Raw genomic sequence first — 19,929 nt, forward strand, 5'->3', positions numbered from 1 at the left:
GACATCTCTCATATTGTGAAGTTATACTTCATAACTGGGTTGTCACTATTGCAACACCAGGGTACCTGCCCACCCACCGAAGAGAAGCCAACAAGCTTTGAAACAGTGCTGTCTGGGTAGTGGTATCCGCCAAGAATAAATAACAATAGTCTTCTCCGCTGATGAAGTGTTATTTATTTGAGGTAGTACAATACCATGGCAACTCATTGTGAAGGCAGTCACAATATGAGATATAACCAAAACGATGCCAATTTAATTAATTAATTCACCTACTTAGGTAGATAGCTATGTTAAAATGATACATTTGCACTTACCTACATGTTAGTCAAATGGGATTGTTGATAAAAGGAAAATCATTTTTATATTTTATTATTCAAAGTATAACTGCCCAGGTTTATTACCAATGAAATGGTTAAAAAAATAAAGATACTTTTTAAAGCATTTTATTTTAGGCAAAAAAAAATTGCATTCATACTTGATTTTACCCCATTAATATCCAATGTCAATAACAACAAAATAAAACAATGTTAGCAGATTAACTCCTGTTGATAAAACATCTAATGCCTACCTGGATATAAATGTTCCATCCTTAACTTGAACAATTATGCCACAAATGGAGCTGGTTTTTCCCAAGTTATGCTGCAGAGTCTCCTCCTTATTTTATAATAGCTTTAACATTATGATTTTTTTCAATGACAGACATGCTTGGAATAATGTGCTCTTTTAATTATGAATGAATTCACAATACTGTATCATCCATGCATAACATATAAGATATTTCATACATTTATTGATTTTATCAATAAAATCATTTTTATGGTTTAAAAGTTGATCTTTTAAAACAATTTAAAAACAAAAGTAGCCTCACAATTTTAAAGGTCTATAAAGGTGTTCATTACAGTCAAATGTGCTGGCAGTGGTAAAAATAGATAAAACAATGTCAGAGATTATTTTAAAAGTTAATCTTTCCCCTACTCCAAATGTTATTTTATTTTTTATGCCATGAATTTAAATGAACTTGTAAAAGATGTTTTTTCATTGACAATTCTATTTGAATTGTTCGTGACTTTAACCCATTCGGCATAATGTATACAATTTTTCTCATATAAATAAAGTGTAAAATTCCTCACCTCCAATAATTTGAACATTAAGCTCAGGATTTGCTTTACATGTGACCGTAAATGTTCGTTGGCTGGAATGCGATGTATGATCTCAAGAATTAACTTTCGAAGTTGCTATAATAAAAAAAAAATTACAGTATAAATATTAATATTATTTTAACAACACTCTTTAGATACTGCACATTTAAAAAAATAATCATAGGCAAAAAACTAAAATATATCCAACATTTAGTGACTAATGAAATATTTTTTTTTTATTATTATTATTTACCATTTAGAAGACATGCAAAAAATGATAAATATTTTTTTTTTTTTTTTTTTTTTGATTTGGTAGTTGTTGGCGCATCGGCTTCTGTGGCCATATTGCACCTCCCAAGGTTTTTGCAGTACTTTGATCCAAGCCCAAGGCGGGAATCGAACCCGCGACCTTTGGGTTGCCGGGAAGGTACTTTACCCACTCGGCTAGCCCGGTCGGCATGATAAATATGTCAAGGGGCTGGGTACATTCTTGCCATGGGTATGCCATATCAAAAATTTCATTACTTCATACAACATATCCTCCCACCTTTTCTTACTATTCAATACATCATGAATAGTTGAACTTATCTGCGAAAAGAACTCCACCTTCCAAACACTTACACATTCAGTTCACAAATATGTGGTCTCAGTTCCAATCTCACTGATGTCCATTTTCACTTAGAGTCTGCCAAACCCTATGTACTCTTTTCTAATCAATTATCGGTTGAATCAACCACTGCTCATCTCAGTTATCCTAATTATTCACTGTACAATTCCTTTCTCTTCAAAGATGGTACTTGTGCACTCTGATGTACTTATACTTGTCCACTCTGATATTCCCTGTCAGAGACTTAGTAATTTGGGATCTCCACTTTTCAATCTTCTCTGGCTTAAAATCTCTCTCTACCCCATTCTATCAAATTTATCTGTTACCTCTATCATTCTCTGAGCTCCACTAATCATTTGGAACTCTTTGAATTCCTTTCTTTGAAACTTGACTTTCTCCAGTAAAGCAATTTACCTTGGTGAACTTAATGCTCCCAATTCCACTTGGCTTCCATTTTTTAGTCACACAGACCCAGCTGGTCAAGATGCTGAAGCTTTTGTAATTACTAATGACCTCGCACTGGTTGTTCATTTACCTATCAGAATACCTAGTATGAATCACAGCTGTAATGCTCAATACGTTCTACGTTGATATCAATATTTGTAAAATAATAAGAGAAGTATACCTCAATATAGTACGTAGAACACTTCCGTACGATACTCTCCAGAAATTAAAACAAAAAAATCAAAAAACTTACATTAGAGTAACAAATAATTTAAAAAATAATTAAAAATCAATTTAACACAATAAAACTCAATTTAACACAATTAAAAATCAATTTAATGCAATTAAAAATAAGAAAATTAATTAAAAGAATTTAATGAAAAAATTGTAAAACGATTTTCCTTCCTGAAGCTGACAATGCCTTTCAACTGTATGTCATGATCACAGGAATGAAAATTACTGAATAGGGGTGAGTATGAAACTTAAACAGAGATTATTTATCTCTGCGCATGCGCTTTTACGTAAAAGCCCACGAATCGGAGATGACGAAGGAATAAAGCTGACAAAGTTAATTTCACCCAACTGGAGAATTACCTGAAGACCAGCACTGAACAAATTGGTTGTGGATAATTGAGAAGTTGAAGGTGTTTGTAGTACTTGTGCAGGGAAAGATTTCTCACACAGTAAGGTGGAATGCAGTGTGCTATCATAAGTAAAACCAATAAACAGGACAGAAGATAGAGCAATCTACTATCACCTGTAGCAAGCAGGCAAGCAGTCAAGGAGAAAACTAGCTACCCAACTGCTAAAAACAGCTGGCAACCATTAAGATGGCAACCTGTTTAAAATATCATTATGAAAAACATGATCTTTGGAAATGTCAAGGGCAATTGTGTGAGTTTCACCAAACTTTTCCATCAAATTTGTCCAAAAATGAATAACATAAGCCAATATATTCCTGTTGGATTAACTGACAGAATCATGGCAGTTGATTAGATGGGTGGTTTCAAAATAGTGTAAGAATTGGCAGTTGATGGATTTCTTCACTACTTTGGAAAGGGAAAGAGAGGTGAGTTCAATGGGGCAATAGTTGGAAGGCAGGGATTTCTCACTTTTTTTAGGAACTGGCTAGATGTCAGCAAATTTCCATGCAAAAAGAACCACTTATACTGTGGTTTCTAATAGAAGGTTCTAATTTAAATTTCATATTCTCATCGGTAATCAGTATACAGTAATACCCCGAAGTTACGCGATTGGTGGGTCCAACGAAAATCGCTTAAGTCGAATTCGCGTAAGTCAGGGTACAACTTTGCATATAAATACATATAAATTTTGTTTAATTGGGACCAAGGACTAACAAAAACACTAGTTTAGAAGAAAAATATTAATAAAATTGCAGTTCTTTATACATATTAATACAAAATATGTATTAAAAAAATAAATGACTTACGTAAAAAAGTTATTTCGATGTCGATGGCTTCATAAAATCTAACAAATTCGTCTGATGACACAGAGACTTCTTTTTTTCACGCAGAATTTCTTCGTAGCAAGCTAATAATTTTTTTATTCCTTGCTTTGTAGCTATAACGCGTTCTTCGTTGTAGTCTATGTTTTCTAAAATTTTTAAGCCCTTTTTAATTGAGCTGAGACCTTCTGTCAAGTTTGCAATTGTCATGTGCTTTTCGCCGTTGCCTCATTTAGGCCTGTAGCACGTGCAATATCACATGGTCTTTCATTTCACTTAAAGCGTTCCATAATTTCATATTTTTTGTCTATCGACAGAGGCGGACTGGCCATAAGCCTTACAGGGGAAACCCTGGTGGGCCTGTGTGATTTTGGCCATAAACCATAGTATGAGGCCACTATAAATTTTCCCGGGTAAGAATTTTTGACCCAGTCCACCTCTGTTTATCAATAATTGCTTTTCTTTTTCTCTCTGAATCTGCAGTGTCTTCGCCAGGACGCTTCCTTTTCACACCTTTTTAGTATTTTACTCATTTTTAGGGAATAAAGCACAATTACAAAACGAGGAGGCACGCCTGATATGCATAAACAAAGTTGCCCGCATGTAGCAACTGAATAAACAACACCACAAAGGCAGAGATACACTATTAACACCTCACATTTCTAGGGATTACTACCATAAAACAATAAAAATCCAGTTGCGTTTCTGCTAGTGGAATCTGTTATAAACTGGTAGTAAACTCGATCTAATTGCATACCGATAGCTAGAATTGTGTTGGTTTTTACGTTATTATGGTGAAATGTGTTTCCCCTAAAACAAATACATTTTCAGAATCTTCTCTTCATTCCTATCGTGTTGCGTTCGGTTGGGGTGATTCTGCGTTCAACTGCCATTTCTTGTAAACACAAAGGCGAATCGTGCATAAGCCAATTCGGTTCGCGTTATATTATAAGATATCATTACCGTATTTATAAATAGTGTATGATCGAATTCGTGTAGTGTAAACACGTGTTATACGAGGACTGACTGTATACGGCTCGAGCGACGCAATCCATTTCTCTCGTGAAAACGATGTAATTTCCGACAAACGTTGAGCACAAATTCGAATGCACACATATAAATATGAAAGTTGGAATACAAATTCTTGTATATGTGTGCAGCTCATGCGCAGCAAAGTTGAATTTTGTTCATCTTTCGCTCTCACTCTCCGCCGTCGCACCGTATATCGATAACATATGAAAAACGACCTTGAAGATAGTGGGCGGCAGTGTTGCCAAACGAAAAAATCAAGAATCGCGTAACTCCGAGTTCGCGTAAGTCGGGGTAGCGTAAGTCGGGGTATTACCGTATACGGGTTGTAAAAGTAAAAATCATATGCATAAGCATAGTAATTTTAAAGAAATCAGCTCAAAAACTTCTTTCATAACATGGTTGCATCAAATTTCATTACTTGAATTTATCAGCTTATAAGCATGATTATGTACAAATTTCTTTAGTACATTTTTTTTTATCTACTGTAAACATAAAATATCCAATTCATAATTATAATAGTTATTTTCTAAAAAATAAAAAAAAGCTTTTAGAACCAGTGACTGTGTGAGCTGATTTTTGCATGCAATTTGGGCACTTATATCCCAATTTCCAATACAGGTATTTTTCATAATAAAAATTGGCCTCACCAATAAACACTACATATGTTGTAAGAATAAAATATATTTATGAACGCTGTAGTTTCTTCGAGGGAGGGGAAAAGAGCTCAGACTACTTGCATAGCACAAGCAGTTGTAAAAAGAGTTTATTTTTTTTGCTTAAATATTTGGAAGGTCAATACACCACTGCATATGAAAATTTTTCATTAATATTATATTTTCCTCCTGATCAATGATACTATAATCACTCTAAATACCAAATCTTATCCATAATGGTGACTGTCTCATCATCGTCTCAAACGTTTATGAATATACACTGCGAGCACCAATTCCTGACTGAAATCTGGTTTTAAAGATAAAAACAACCCCATATAGAGAGCACACTAATTATAATTTGGATCACATTGTAAATTCTTAGTGGATGGTGCTTATAATTCAAGCAGTATTTCATGTTTAGGTTTCCTTGCTGCCTCCCCACCTCATAAAATCATGACTGAGTGACACTTAACAGTTTTGATCCTTTCTGACCATGACCTTTTAAATTTTTCCTTGTGCACAGTGACCAATTATAAAAAAAAAAAAAAAGCTTCATTGTCAACAAAAATTTTATACTACATGTCCATGTGAATATCTATTCACATGGACATGTAGTAGATGCTAAAAAATGTACTGGAGTCATTTTTAACTCAATTTTACCACAATTTCAACCGTAGAAAGTTGAAATCATCTATTTTCAAATAAAAAATGTATTGTGAACTTTAAGATGTTTCTACATGAGTAAGTAAAAATATTATAACTTGAAGGGTGTAAAATATTACTTAAATTAAACAATGGAACATTCATACATTAAGATTCAAACCTGAGACGAAAATAAGCATATAGCACATTATCAGCATATGATTGAATAACATAACAGAATAATTACACTAGATAACAATTTTAAGCTTCTGATTTTTGACAGCCAAAATATGATACAATTCATGAATTTTTCCAAGCACTCACATATTAGAAAGAAATGCAGGTTATGTTTACTGCAATTTTTAATGAGTATCACAATACTTGAGGTAAAAATATAGTTGTTTTTGTTTACTTTTTCTATTGTAACAATCAGAAGCCTCTCTGATCAATGTCCAGCAATAGTCAGCCAGGATTTTGGGTTTCCACCTTCCTTGATAATGTTTCTTCATAGTGGCAACATACTGATAATGATAATATATGATAATATGTCTCAAAAAATATGTTATTGTATTTCTTCTGATATATTGCAAAAGAGACTTGTGATAGGATTGTAATAAATTCTCAATCAAATTTTTAGAGTTGTTTTCTCTAATCTAGGTTTTATAGTTGTTTACCCTAATCAAGATTTTATAGTTGTTTGCTTTAAAAATGTCCATAAATTGTCTTGAAGGATTTCCAAGCTTCCAGTTCCAGAGGCTTCAACAACCTTTCAAATCTGTTTGATCGATTAGTAATAAATAGAGCATGTTTTTCTTTATAGGAATAAGATTCATGCAAGGAGGCAAGTATTTCATGATAGTAGTAGTAATCGAGGCATGTGATGCAAGAAAGCAAGCTTATGCAGTACCAGCCAAAAAAAAAAAAAAACCCCCATTCACACTCCATCTAAATGTTTGTCCATTCCATCTAAATGTTTGTCCAGTTCCTCCTTGAATTTATTTAAGCTATCAACTTCCACAATGACAGATGGAAGTTTCTTCCAGCAATCAACTACCCGCTGGCTAAATGCAAATTTCCACACATCTATTCTATAACTGTCTTTCCTCAATTTGAATTTATGCCCCCTCAGGTTCGCAATCTGAGCAAGAGAAAGAATCCCATCACAATTGAGCCTGCTCAACCCATTCAAGACCTTATACACCTCAATCAGATCACCTTGCAGGTGCCTAGTCTCCAGATGCTGAAATTTGCAGAATTTTCATTCCCTTCATCAATCTTGTTGCCCTTCTATGTACTCACTCAAGCAACCATACATCCTTCCTAAAATGAGGCCTCTAGACCTGTACACAGTACTCAAGGCATGGCCTGACCATTGCCTTATACAAAGGGATAATCACCTCCTTTACCCTACTAGCAAAATTCCTGTATATCAACAATACCCCATGACCTGCTGTCTGCACTGTTCAGAAAATTTCATATCTGACTGCACAATTACTCCCAGGTTTTTTTCATTTTCTACCACCCTAAATGTAATACCACACGGTACGTTTCTCTGGGGTTACTTCTACCCATACGCAGTACTTTGCATTTGTCAATGTTAAATTTCAGTTGTCACTTCTCAGCCCATCTGCCCAAATTTTCTAGATCCTGTTTTAGTAGTACAGTCAGTCCTCGTATAACGCGTGTTTACATTACACAAATTCGATCATACACGATTTATAAATATGGGAACGATATCTTATATAACACGAACAGAATTCGCTTATGCACGATTCGCCTTTGTGTTTACAAGAAATGGCAGTCAAACGCTGAATCACCCCAACTGAAAGCAACATGATAGGAATGAAGAGAAGATTCTGAAAATGTATTTATGTGTTTTATATCAGTGAAGGGGAAACACATTTCACCATAATAATGTAAAAACCAACACAATTCCAGCTATCGGTATAATCGCAAATGCAATTAGATCGAGTTTACTACCAGTTTATAACAGATTCCACTAGCGGAAACGCAAATGGAAATTGTTTTTATTGTTTTATGGTAGTAACCCCTAGAAATGTGAGGTGTTAATAGTGTATCTCTGCCTTTACGGTGTTGTTTATTCAGTTGCTACACGTGCGCAGCTTTGTTTATGTGTATCAAGCGTGCCTCCTCATCTTGTAATTGTGCTTTATTCCCTAAAAATGAGTAAAATACTTAAAAGATGTGAAAAGGAAGCGTCCTGGTGAAGACACTGCAGATTCAGAGAGAAAAATGAAAAGCAATATCGATAAACAGAGGCGGACTGGATCAAAAATTCTTACCCGGAAAATTATAGTAGCCTCATACTATACTATGGTTTATGGCCAAAATCACACCGGCCTCCAGCCCACCGGGGTTATCCCGGTAAGGCTTATGGCCAGTCCACCTCTGTCGATAGAGTAAAATATGAAATTGTGAAACGCTTTGAGCGAAATGAAAGACCATGTGATATTGCATGTGCTCCAGACCTAAATGAGGCAACGCCGGGAATTATAAAGAATGCAGAGAAAATAAAAAAAACTTTCATAGCAGGAACAACTCAAAGTGTAATTAAAATCCATTAGATTAAGACACAAAGAATTGGAAGAGATGGAACGGCTGTCATCTGTTTGGATCGAAAATCAAATAAAAAACAAGTTTGCTTACGATAGAAGCAAAAGCATTAGCAGTATTTTATTACGTAATAGTTGTAATAAAATGCGTAAGTATTTTATTACGATTATTTATTGTGTTTGGTAATGTTTTGGTTACAAATGTGTGTTCAATCTTGGGTGGTCGGCACCTAACCCTATTTTTCCCATAGGGCCTGTTGTTTATATTGCACGATTTTGCATTGCACGAGGGTTTCTAGGAACACAACTATCGTGCTATACGAGGACTGACTGTACTAATTTGTTTTCTGTCTTTTCCTTTCTATCCTTCAATTCAAGTTACGAAAAAATAGTGGTCACTGGCATGATTGTTTGGCTCCCTCCACACCACCACAGAAAAAATGAATAGCAGTGATGCATTAGGTTTTTTTTTTTTTTTTTTAACCAGCCTCTCAGACATGAAGCACATAAAAGGAGCCCACTTCTTGTACTAAATACTTATTTTGAAGGCAAGATAAAGTTAATTTTTTCTTTAATACGAGCATTATAGACTGCTTATAACCACCATATATGTGAGAATAAACTGCGTAAAAACCACAATGACGTAAAAATATTTTAAAAGCACATATATAACTGCAACTTATATCAAAATTTATAAAAAATAGCACAAAATTATTATTATGTAACATCAAAACACCCAAAACTTCATCTGACTGATCTGGCTGGGATGTCTATTTTATATATGTCTGACGGAAGCAGGTGGAGAGATAGAACAGACTACAAACTGACCATTGCAGCAAGAGCTAGAAAATTCCCAACTCCAGAACTTCCCAATCAGCAAACAAACTAATATAAACAGATCAAAATGAGAATAAATTGTGAAACCTGAAATCTGAATTGTGGGTGCTCGGAAAAAAATGGGCTGCACTTCAAAATTAGTATTAAAATGCATTAAGTCTACCATATTTTTTTATTGTAAAAATTTTTCTTTGTCATTCAGTGTTATACACACACTGACAAAAAAAAAAAAAAAAAACATACAAACATTTATTCAGTATCGAATCAGGCCACCTTTGTTTCAAATAACAGCAGGTGTGAGGTGTGGCATGGATTCGATAAGTTCTATGTTTTATTGTTTTACGTTCTACGTTTTACTGAATTTTAGTCTAAATTGTAACCATCCTTCCAGCAAAATATTGCATGGCTGCAACAAAGTTGAAGGAAGAGGACTTTGTTGCCAAATAGCTCTTTCCACCATATCCCACACATTCTCAATAGGATTGAGATCAGACAAATGTGGGGGCCAGGGAAGATTATGGAAATCTGTGTCATGTTCTCTGAACCATTCTTGCATGATGCGCTGTTGCATTGTCATCAATAATTTGGCCATCACCATCGGGATAAAAGTGCAACACTTCAGGGCGCAATAGATCTAATACAAAATTCAGATACTCTCTGGATGACATTTCGCCTTCCACCAATATCAATGAACCCAGTCCGTGCCAACAAGACATTCCCCATACCATGATACCACCTCCAGATGCTTAGGTTATCTTAACAAGGCAGCAGGGTCCATTGCTTCATGCGATTTCCACCAAACTCTCTGCCTATCATTAGTACAAAACAAAGTCTATTGTGATTCGTCTGATCACACCTTTCTTCCACTGTTCAATCATGACATTCTCGGCACCAGTGCAAGGTTTTTCTCTGAAACATGTGGCTTCTGAATATGCAGACGACTGCCAATACCCAATTTCTTCAATTCCCAAGGTACAGGTTGAAATAGGACAGTTAAGGGCTTGGTTGAATTCATATGATATTTGTTGCATATTGGATGTCCTATTTTTCCAAGCAGTCCTCCTTAGAGTACGACAGCTTCGCACTTCAGATATTGTTTTTCAGCCACATTTATGCCTTTGAGATGTGGAAGAACCATTTTCTTTCCAGTCATTAACAAGCTCTGAGATGGATGCTTTTGAGAAATTAGTTATATCTTTTGTTTCTTGAATCAAGCCTCCTGCTAAAAAACATGCCCCCACAAAAGACCTTTTTCAGTCTGATAGATTGCATGTTTCCCCCATTATGCCTTCAGATTATTACAAACAAACAGCCTGTGGAGTCACATCACCCCACATCAGTTTATTTGCACTTATTTGCATTTCTTCTGTATGTGTAACTGTCTTAATACAAAGATTTGTATTTATTTATTTATTTTTTTTTTTTTTTGGCCAGTGTGTATGTATGCAATAAAAAACTTATTTTCCATATCTTTGTTTTCTGTTTATATAAAAATAAGAATGTGATGTTCAAAGTATCATCTCATTAGCTAACAAAATACTGCAAGAGTGACTTTTTCTTTATATTCTGTTCCTTTGTACAACTTTTATACATTATTATTTAAATATTCTCCATGTGCAAAATCATAGAATTATTAACCTGTACATTGTGTTCTGTTATGAAATGTGGTTCTCCTTCTTGAAGAATCTTCAGAAATATCCTTAAAGAATGCTCTAGAAATGATGGATACTGTGGTGATGATACAACAGTCTAAAAAAAAAATTATGTAAGCTGTAATCACACATTTAATTTATAAATGATAATAATATAAATAATTAAGCTCCAAATGCTACAGCTTAAATAACATGTATTACTCGAGGACAGCAAACTAGATTCATCACTTAAAACAGGTTTTTATTATAATTACAGCTATTTACAATCAGTATTTGCCAGTAAAAAAACAAAGTTCATTCAACCTTGAAAGCTATATTTCCAGAAAATATAATGCAGGCTTCTGTTTTCAATGATAATTTTTAATAATGATGCTGAGCATAAATTTATAAAGATTTGTTTGTGCTTAGAATCAATTATTTTAAGACTAAACTACACAAATTTCAATAATGCTAGCTCCAATTCAAATCACATATTTTCAAATGTCTTCAAGTTGTGCATGTTAATATATATATATATATACAGATTTTATTAGTGGTATCAATTACATATACCTTCAATAAACTTTATCAGCTTGTGTCCTCTAGTTACTTTTCTTAATGTGCATATAACTTATACAATCCACAAATAGACCAAAAACTATCACATGTAAATGAAAACCATAACTCATTATTCACCTGTTTCCAACTGTTTTCTCTACTTCCCTATATACTCTAATGACATCAGAATCCACTGAAACAAATATGATATCAAAGAAACACAATGCATATGTTAAAATAGCCTAGTTGAAGTCATTTTGTAAACATCAATAAAATAAAAGAATTGCAGTTGACTTGTCAGACTGTATTTTTTCTGTCCAGGCAAAATGACAGGGAGACAGTATTTCTGATGACCTGTTTCATTTTCTTTCTTCCAATATTTCAATGTTATGACAGCAAACAACCCTGATCACTTATTCTATGCCACGATGATAAAGAAATGCATTGAATGAAATCTTGCTACCTGCCCTTGGTATGGTGGGCATATTCAATATTAGTTTATATGAGCCTAATCCTCTGTAGTTCTATGTCTAATGTGCACAGAACAAAGTTGCAGGCTGCCCTCAAGGCAAAGCCCTAAATGATGCTGGCTTTCACAATATTAGGATGATACCACAGTCAACCACTATTGAGCAAGCTACAGCAGCTCCCTTCAGCTACAGGTTTATCCAACAGAGCCAGCAGTCAGCAGACCACTGAAGCACATGTTACCACAGGTTTTCTACCACTGACAGCTCCAGTATCCAGGACAACAGCCCTACACCCACTGCACTCAGAACATCACAGAGTTCAGGACAATAACCTGACTGGAGCCAAACAATGAGGCCAGAGCCAATGAACAATTCACTTACTGCATCACCTTCAACAGCACCATTCAGACACATCATTTCAAGTTTGGCAGCTTTTATGATACACGTGTTAGAACTTTCCTATTTATATACGGTGGAACCAATTGATGATGTCACCAACAGCAAATTCAAAATGGGAAGCATTCAAAGAATTAATCTTGGAAGCTACTAGGCTTTTCATATCAACAAAGAAATATTGTTCAAGATTTAGGCCTAAATGGATGTCAGATGAACTAATGAGACATGTGGCAGAGAAGAAAAATGCATGGGATACATATAAATTAATGGGTGACATGGAAGCCTATGATAGTTATAAGCTGGTCTGTAACCAAGTCACAAAGGAGATTAGGCAGGCAAAGGCAGATTATGAGAAATCCTTAGCAAATGATGCAAAGAAAAACAACAAACTCTAGAAGGAAAGGGATGAATCAGATTGGTCCACTAATACTGATGGTTCAACTGTTGATGATCCTGCTCAGGTGGCTAACAAACTAAATGAGTATTTTGCATCTACATTCACCCATGAGGCGTTGTTGGGGGGGGGGGAGTGCCGGAGGTGAGTCAGTGAGCTGGATGATTTTGTAATAATTCAGAGGAAAGTGGAGGAGAAATTGTTGAAGATAAACATAAAAAAGGCACCCAGGGTGGATGGGATCTATCCAGTTATATTAAAGGAGGCAGCAAAGGAAGTAAGCAAACCCATAGCCATAATTATGAGAGCTTCCCTGGACTCAGGGGAGCTCTCATAATGATATACAGGAACCTAAGAACTGGAGATGTGCAAATGTGACCCCAATCCACAAAGGAGGATCAAAGGGAGACACAGGTAATTACAGACCTGTTGGTTTAACTTCTGTTCCAGGGAAATTAATGGAGGCACTGGTTAAAGAAGCACTGCAGGATCATCTAGGCAAGACTTCAGTTATAGCTCGGATACAGCATGAGTTTGTTAAGGGGGAAGTCTTGTATAACTAATTTGATTGGATACTATGATGTAGTCACAAAGGAACTGGATGCAAAGAATACCTTTGATATCACATATTTGGAACTTAGAAAAGCCTTTGATACTGTTGCACATGGAAGACTGCTGCACAAATTGGAGCAGTGTGGCATTGGAGGCAAATTGCTGCTATGGATAAAGGGATGGTTGAGTGGGAGAAGACAGAAAGTGGTAATCAATGGACACTGCTCTTTGTGGACTAATGTTATTAGTGGAGTCCCTCAGGGTTCAGTGTTGGGTCCATTGCTTTTCATAAATGATATTGATGGTATATCAAACTTAATGTCCAAGTTTGCAGACGATACGAAGGTTGACAGGGTTGTTAATGACACTAATGACAGTACACTGCTGCAACAGGATCTAGAAAAGTTGAGCAGATGGACTGAGAGGTGGCAAATGCAGGTAGATATGAAGTTTTCTGAGCAGTGCAGTTGGTCTGCAAGAGTATCTCATGGTGTCTTGTCAATGATATACAGGAATTTTTCTAGCAGGGGTAAGGAGGTGATTATCTCCTTGTATAAGGCAATGGTCAGGCCACAACCTTTGAGTACTGTATACAGGTCTGGAGGCCTCATTTTAAAAAGGATGTAGAGCTGTTGGAACGAGTACAGAGAAGGGCAACAAGATTAGTGAATGGAACAAAGGGTTGCTCGCATGAAGAAAGGCTTAAATTTTGCAAATTACAGTGTTTGGAGACTAGGCACCTGTGAGGTGATCTGATTGAGGTGTATAAAGCCTTGAATGGTTTGAGCATGCTCAATGTGGATGGGATTCTTCCGCTTGCTCAGAATAATCACCTGAGTGGGTATAAATTCAAATTGAGGATAAACGGTTGTAGGACAGATGTGCAGAAGTTTGCCTTTAGCTAGCAGGTGGGTGATTGCTGGAACAAACTTCCATCTGTCATTGAAGGCAGAACTTGACAAAACAAACATTTGGAGCGAGTGGATGGGTGAAATAAGGGTTTTTTTTTTTTGGCTGATGTCTATAAAGCTTGCTTTCTTGCATCATGTGCCTTTGCTAATGCTAATGCTGATTCTGATTCTTTGTTCCCCTGAATTTCCAAATACATGCAGGAGCAGGACTTCAGCAGCAATGCAGACTTCACCTATTACTCAATACTTTCTATTGTTAATCAATGGTGAAGTGGCTGATTTACCTTTAATTTTCAATTTCAGCTAGTTTTTTCCAAAAAGAACCAATTTAATTAGCACTGAGAATTTTCATCATTACTTATTATCATGTTCAAACATACCCTTCAAAAACTATATCAGATAAGTTTCATTTTATACAAGAACCGTTTGCCATTCAAACGATATAATACATTCCCAACAAATGACTGCTTTAGTATCTGTTTCCAGATTCCACTGTATGGAACAAGTTACATACTGGACTTAACTGCAGCCAATCCAATTTTTTTTTATTATTTTTTTTAATACCAATTGATTCCCATGTAAATAAATCAATGCTCGCATGTTGAAAACCCTTTTCACTTCCAATATTGCTGTAAAAAAATTGCTTGTAGAACTGTAGCGATATTATATAGAAAAGGGATACTAAAGCTAGAATTTAAAGTGGTTAAAGGGAAGAAAAAATGACAGGCAGTTAAGACGAAAAATAAGAGATAGGTAAGCAGAGATAAGCTGCAGTGAAAAAGAACACAAAAATAAGGACATGCTTACTGAGAAAATAAATTATAAGGCAAATGAAGTCATAAACAAGCATTCCATGTTGAATACATTCAATCAACAATGTAGACAGAAATTAAATGATAAGTGTTGTAGAAAAGTGATAAAGAATAATAATAAAATAGTTCAGGAAGCTTCAAGTTTCATTTCACATACTACAGTTTACTGAATATAAATGTCTAATCCTCTCCTCCCACTAAAACAAAAAAGACTGACCCACCTACATTTCCTTAGTTTTTTTTAGAAATAATGGCTGTTTGAATAAGATTTCCTAAAAATGTTCCATTCATTGAGAGAAGTGAAAGATGCAATGATTCCTTTTTTATATAAAAAGAAAAGAAAAAAGGAGGAAGTGATAGTACATATATACAGAGTGAAATGAAACTCTATGAGATGTTTTGTCAATTACCACAATAAAAAAAATAAATAAAATTCTGCTTATCCAGTATTCAGATAAGTATTCAACTCCTAAGATTTTGTTCAATTAAGCTTTTAGAATTATACTCATTCTTTTTTGTAAAAGTTCTGATCATGAGACATTGATAAATGGAAACAAGTTAGAAGACACTGGTCAACACCAAAAATGTTTCTGGCTTGAAAATAGTCAATTCTTAATTTCAGCATGAGAAAAACCAATATAACATTTAAAACTCTAAGCTCTCGATTACACGATATAGCCCCTCTTATGATTTAGGGGAATATTGGTGAATACTAGAGAATTTGAGTCTAGAGAATAGAAAGGTTTGTAACACTGAAACAGGAACCGATTTCTGTGTATCATTTACCTTGCAAGTGATGTTATGAGTGATGTTCATTTCTTTTTTATTTTTAAGGTTTATGGACAAAAATTATGTAAAAAGCCAGGATGCCACGTAAATGTGTTAGCAATTTTTGTTGTGTGTGTGGTGATGTGACATTTTCCACTCAGAAACACCAATTGACTTCAGTTGTGAAGACATCCTACTACCATTATTTTGGCTGTAAGGTAGGGGATGAAGACAAACCCTGGGCATCTCATATTTGCTGCAACCCATGTGCTGTAAATCTTCGTGGATGGTTGAATAACAAAGGATGTTCAATGCCTTTTGCCATCCCAATGATTTGGAGGGAGCCTTCAATTCATGTAAATGACTGTTATTTCTGCATGGTGCCCCCTCTTCAGCATGGCATGTCAAAAAAAAGGAAGTGGACTGTGGAATATCCAAACATTCTGTCAGCTATCCGACCAGTAGCACATGGGGATGGTCTGCCTGTGTTTCACCCTCCAGAAGAGTACACTTTGGAGTCTGATGAAGATGGGGACAGTGTGAGGAATGTTGGTCAACCTGGGCCGTCAACATCACAGGATTCCAATTTCATGCCAGAACCTGAGTCGCCGAGCGAGTCACACAGAATCACTCAAGGTGAATTAAGTGATCTAATTCGAGACCTAGATCTATTGACAGATAAAACAGAGCTTCTGGGATCAAGGCTCCAATAGTGGAATCTTCTGCAACCAAATGTCAAGGTGTCCGTGTATGGGAGCAGGCAGAATGCTTTGACACCATATTTTAAAAGTGAAAACGACCTTGTTGCCTGCTGTGATGTCAATAGTTTGATGACAGCTTTGAATGTGGAACACAACCCACAGGAGTGGAAGCTATTCATACTCATTAAAGCTAAATTTAAAAGCTGTTTTTCTCCACAATGGAATACTCTTCCTTCAGTTCCTCTAGTCTATGCTGTCCACTCCTGCCAGCCTTATTTAAACTATATTGAAAAAGTGTTAGAGGTATTACAAGGAAAGAAAACTGTAATTGGTATTGATTCAAATGCAAGTTCAACAACTTGGGGAAGTCATGAGACTGATACTAGAGGAAATCAATTAGAGGAAATGTTGATAAGTCAGAGACTTAATATTGTAAATGAGCTGGGCCAGCCCTCTACCTTCAGTACTATACAAGGAGATACTAATATAAATTTAACATTAACTACAGAAGCCTTGTGGAATAAGATATGGTGTTGGAGGGTTAGGGAGGACTGGACTACCAGTGATCATAGATGTATCAGTTTCGAGATAAGAGATGAGAGGGTAGAATGTAATATAGGGTTTGAAAAGAAGTTTGCAGCGAGTTCTGCAAACTGGCAGTGTTTTGAAGAAGAGATTACAAAAAGACTTAGAGATAATAGACAAGAAATAGATAGCAGCCTGGCTGGAGAAAGGGCTGAGAAAATAGTTAGTATTATATATGAAAGTTTCTGCAGGTCTATGAGGAGCACAAAATTAAAAGGGTTGTTCCTTGGTGGAATGGGATATTAGCGGAAATGAGGAGGAGAGTGAACAGGACTAGGAGGAATTTCCAGAGGGTACGGAGAAAAGGAATAAGTGAACAAATGGAAATGGAAACAATTAAAGAGCCAATACCAACAAATAAGACGGGAATATGTTGGTAGAATTCAAAAAGAGAAGAATGGCGAAGCTATGTAAAAGAGGAAATTAATAAGAATGTATGGGATTACCATAAAAATTATTATTTGATAGAATGAAAGTTGATCAAGTTTATAGTACTATTAAAATAGCCAGGTGGGCAGGAGCGGCAGTGCGTAGCACACGCTTCTTGATTAGACCAGGGTTCTAGCCCGTGACCACCAAATACGGAGGATGCGGAAAGGTCAGGGAATGACCACCGCATATCCCCGGAGCAATATGGCCTTAGTTGCTAATGCTCCTAAATAACAAAACAAAACTATTAAAATAGAAAATCAGAGTACGAGGGACTGAGAGTCCTCCATGCGTAGTTTGCTCTCCTCATTGTTTCCTATAGATCAAATAAGTTTGGATAGTAGTGAACAAAGACAAATCAGAAAATTAAATGATAAATATGTGGGGGAGCAGGAAATTGAAAGTTTAATTACGGAGGAAGAACTGAAGATAGCATTGGAGAAAGTTAAGACAAAGAAAGCACCAGGCAGAGATGGACTGCTACCTGAAGTGATAAAGAAGTTTCGTTTGAAATTTGGAATGGAAAGGAATTGGTAGTTATATAATGTGTGCTTAAATGAGAAAAATCTTTCCAAGTTGTTGGAAGGAGGCATACATTAAAATATTATTAAAGAATAGAGAAAAAGAGAGGACAGATCCTGGATCATATAGACCAGTGGCATTATTGCCAGTTATCACAAAGGTTTTTAAAAGAGTGTTGATGAATAGCAGCCCTAGGCAGTTCGGCTTTCGGAGAGGCAGATCTACTGAAGATTCTGTGGTTAGAATGGTGTCATATGTACAAGAGATTTTAGAAAATTATGTCCTGGGTATATTTCTGACTTTAAGGGGACATTTGATCGTATGTGGTGGCCGAGCCTTCTAGCAAGAATGAAAAAAATGAAGTATGCTGGGCAGTTCTATGAAGTTTTAAAAGATTATTTTAAAGATAGGAAAGTTACAATTGTAATGAAATATGGGAAAGTTACTCAGGAAGTAACAAGAGGTGCTCCACAAGGTTCAATCGTAGGTCCCTATAGTTGGAATATTGTATTGGATGAGCTACTGATTCAGGAGTGGGTAGGGTGTGACTGGTAGCATATGCTGATGATTTGTTAATAATGATGGTGGGAAGGTCTAGAAAAGAACTGGAGGAGAGAATTAAGAGTGCTATGGGACAAGTGGAGAAATGGGCTGAGGTCCATAAAATGGAGATATCAATGAAAAAAACTCATATAGTTTTTTTCTTTCATCAGCTCAGTGAAAGAAGAAGGCCAACTGCAAAAATATTTGGTACGACGATAGCATATGCTCCCTTGGTCAAGTACCTAGGAGTTTATGTGGATGAAAGGATGTCCTTTTTGCCTCACGTGCAAAAATTAAGAGATAAAGTGAGGATGATTTATTTAAAAATTAGGAAAGTCACAAGGGTAGAATGGGGAGTGAAAGGCAAGTCCATAGACCTCCTCTATAAATGTATATTTATACCGATTGTGACATATGCATGTGGGGCTTGGGGTCATAAAGTGACTAATAGCCACGTTAAAAGAAGTCTTAATTCAGCACAGAGATTTCCCCTTCTGGTGGTGACGCAGTCCTGCAGAACCTTTCAAATTATGCTCTGCAAGTTATTGCAGGAAAGGAACCAGTGGATCTGATTATACTTAAAAAGACAATGGAATATGCAATTAAGAATAATAAAAGAATAGAACTTATGGGAATAAAATCTTGTAGAGAAGAGGGAAGAGAGTATGGAAGACACAATTTGAAAGTAGAAAAGAAAAGGTTGCAGCAAGATATAGATTATATATGGCAGGAAAGATGGAACAGTTCTGTAAGGAGCGTGTTACCTTTGCCTTTCTGCCTGGTGTGAAAACTATGAAAGAGATTTCATCTTGGTCTGGTCTAGGAATGTTCCAAACAATGTTAATAACTGGACACGTGTAAAAGAAAAGACTGGTAGAGCTTGGTGTAGAAGAAAATCCAATGTGTATTTGTGGGATGGTAGAAGATACAGAGCATATTTTACAGCAGTGAGTAAGATATGATATACCAAGGAATATGTTAATTAGGCAGATTGGGTCCAACTCATACACTGTGAGTGACTTGTTTAAGAATAGAGAATGGAATGAAGATTTTGTTGAGTTTGCTAGAGAAGTAAGCAGGATTAGACAATTGTAAAAATTTGTATATATGTAAATAGTGTTTTTATGGAGTTGAGATTTAGTTGGAATTGGAATTTATTGATCTTATAGTTTATAGTTGTATAAAAAGGAAATGTTGAAAAAAAAGTATAAAATATAAAATGCAAAAATATATTGATGAATTATATTGTTTAGAGTTTTATACTG

General features: G+C 35.6%; 1 protein-coding gene across 2 annotated transcripts in view; it reads right to left on the bottom strand.

Annotated features, from left to right (window-relative positions):
* Nipped-A (Transcription-associated protein Nipped-A) overlaps positions 1–19,929 on the bottom strand; it is a 1,216,281-nt gene that overhangs the window by 1,146,176 nt on the left and 50,176 nt on the right. Inside the window, exons 4-5 of one of the 2 annotated variants that reach the window (XM_090382460.1) lie at positions 11,037–11,141; positions 1,131–1,235 (exon numbers count right to left, since the gene is read on the bottom strand). In XM_090382460.1, coding sequence (XP_090238586.1) covers positions 1,131–1,235; positions 11,037–11,141 — 210 coding nt within the window. Of the gene's footprint in view, positions 1–1,130; positions 1,236–11,030; positions 11,142–19,929 lie in introns of both variants that reach the window. The other variant, XM_090382459.1, reaches the window with a different exon arrangement.

Source organism: Mastigoproctus giganteus, chromosome 10 (genome assembly GCF_048544385.1).
Source record: "Mastigoproctus giganteus isolate SK-2022 chromosome 10, ASM4854438v1, whole genome shotgun sequence".
Lineage (NCBI taxonomy): Eukaryota > Metazoa > Arthropoda > Arachnida > Uropygi > Thelyphonidae > Mastigoproctus > Mastigoproctus giganteus.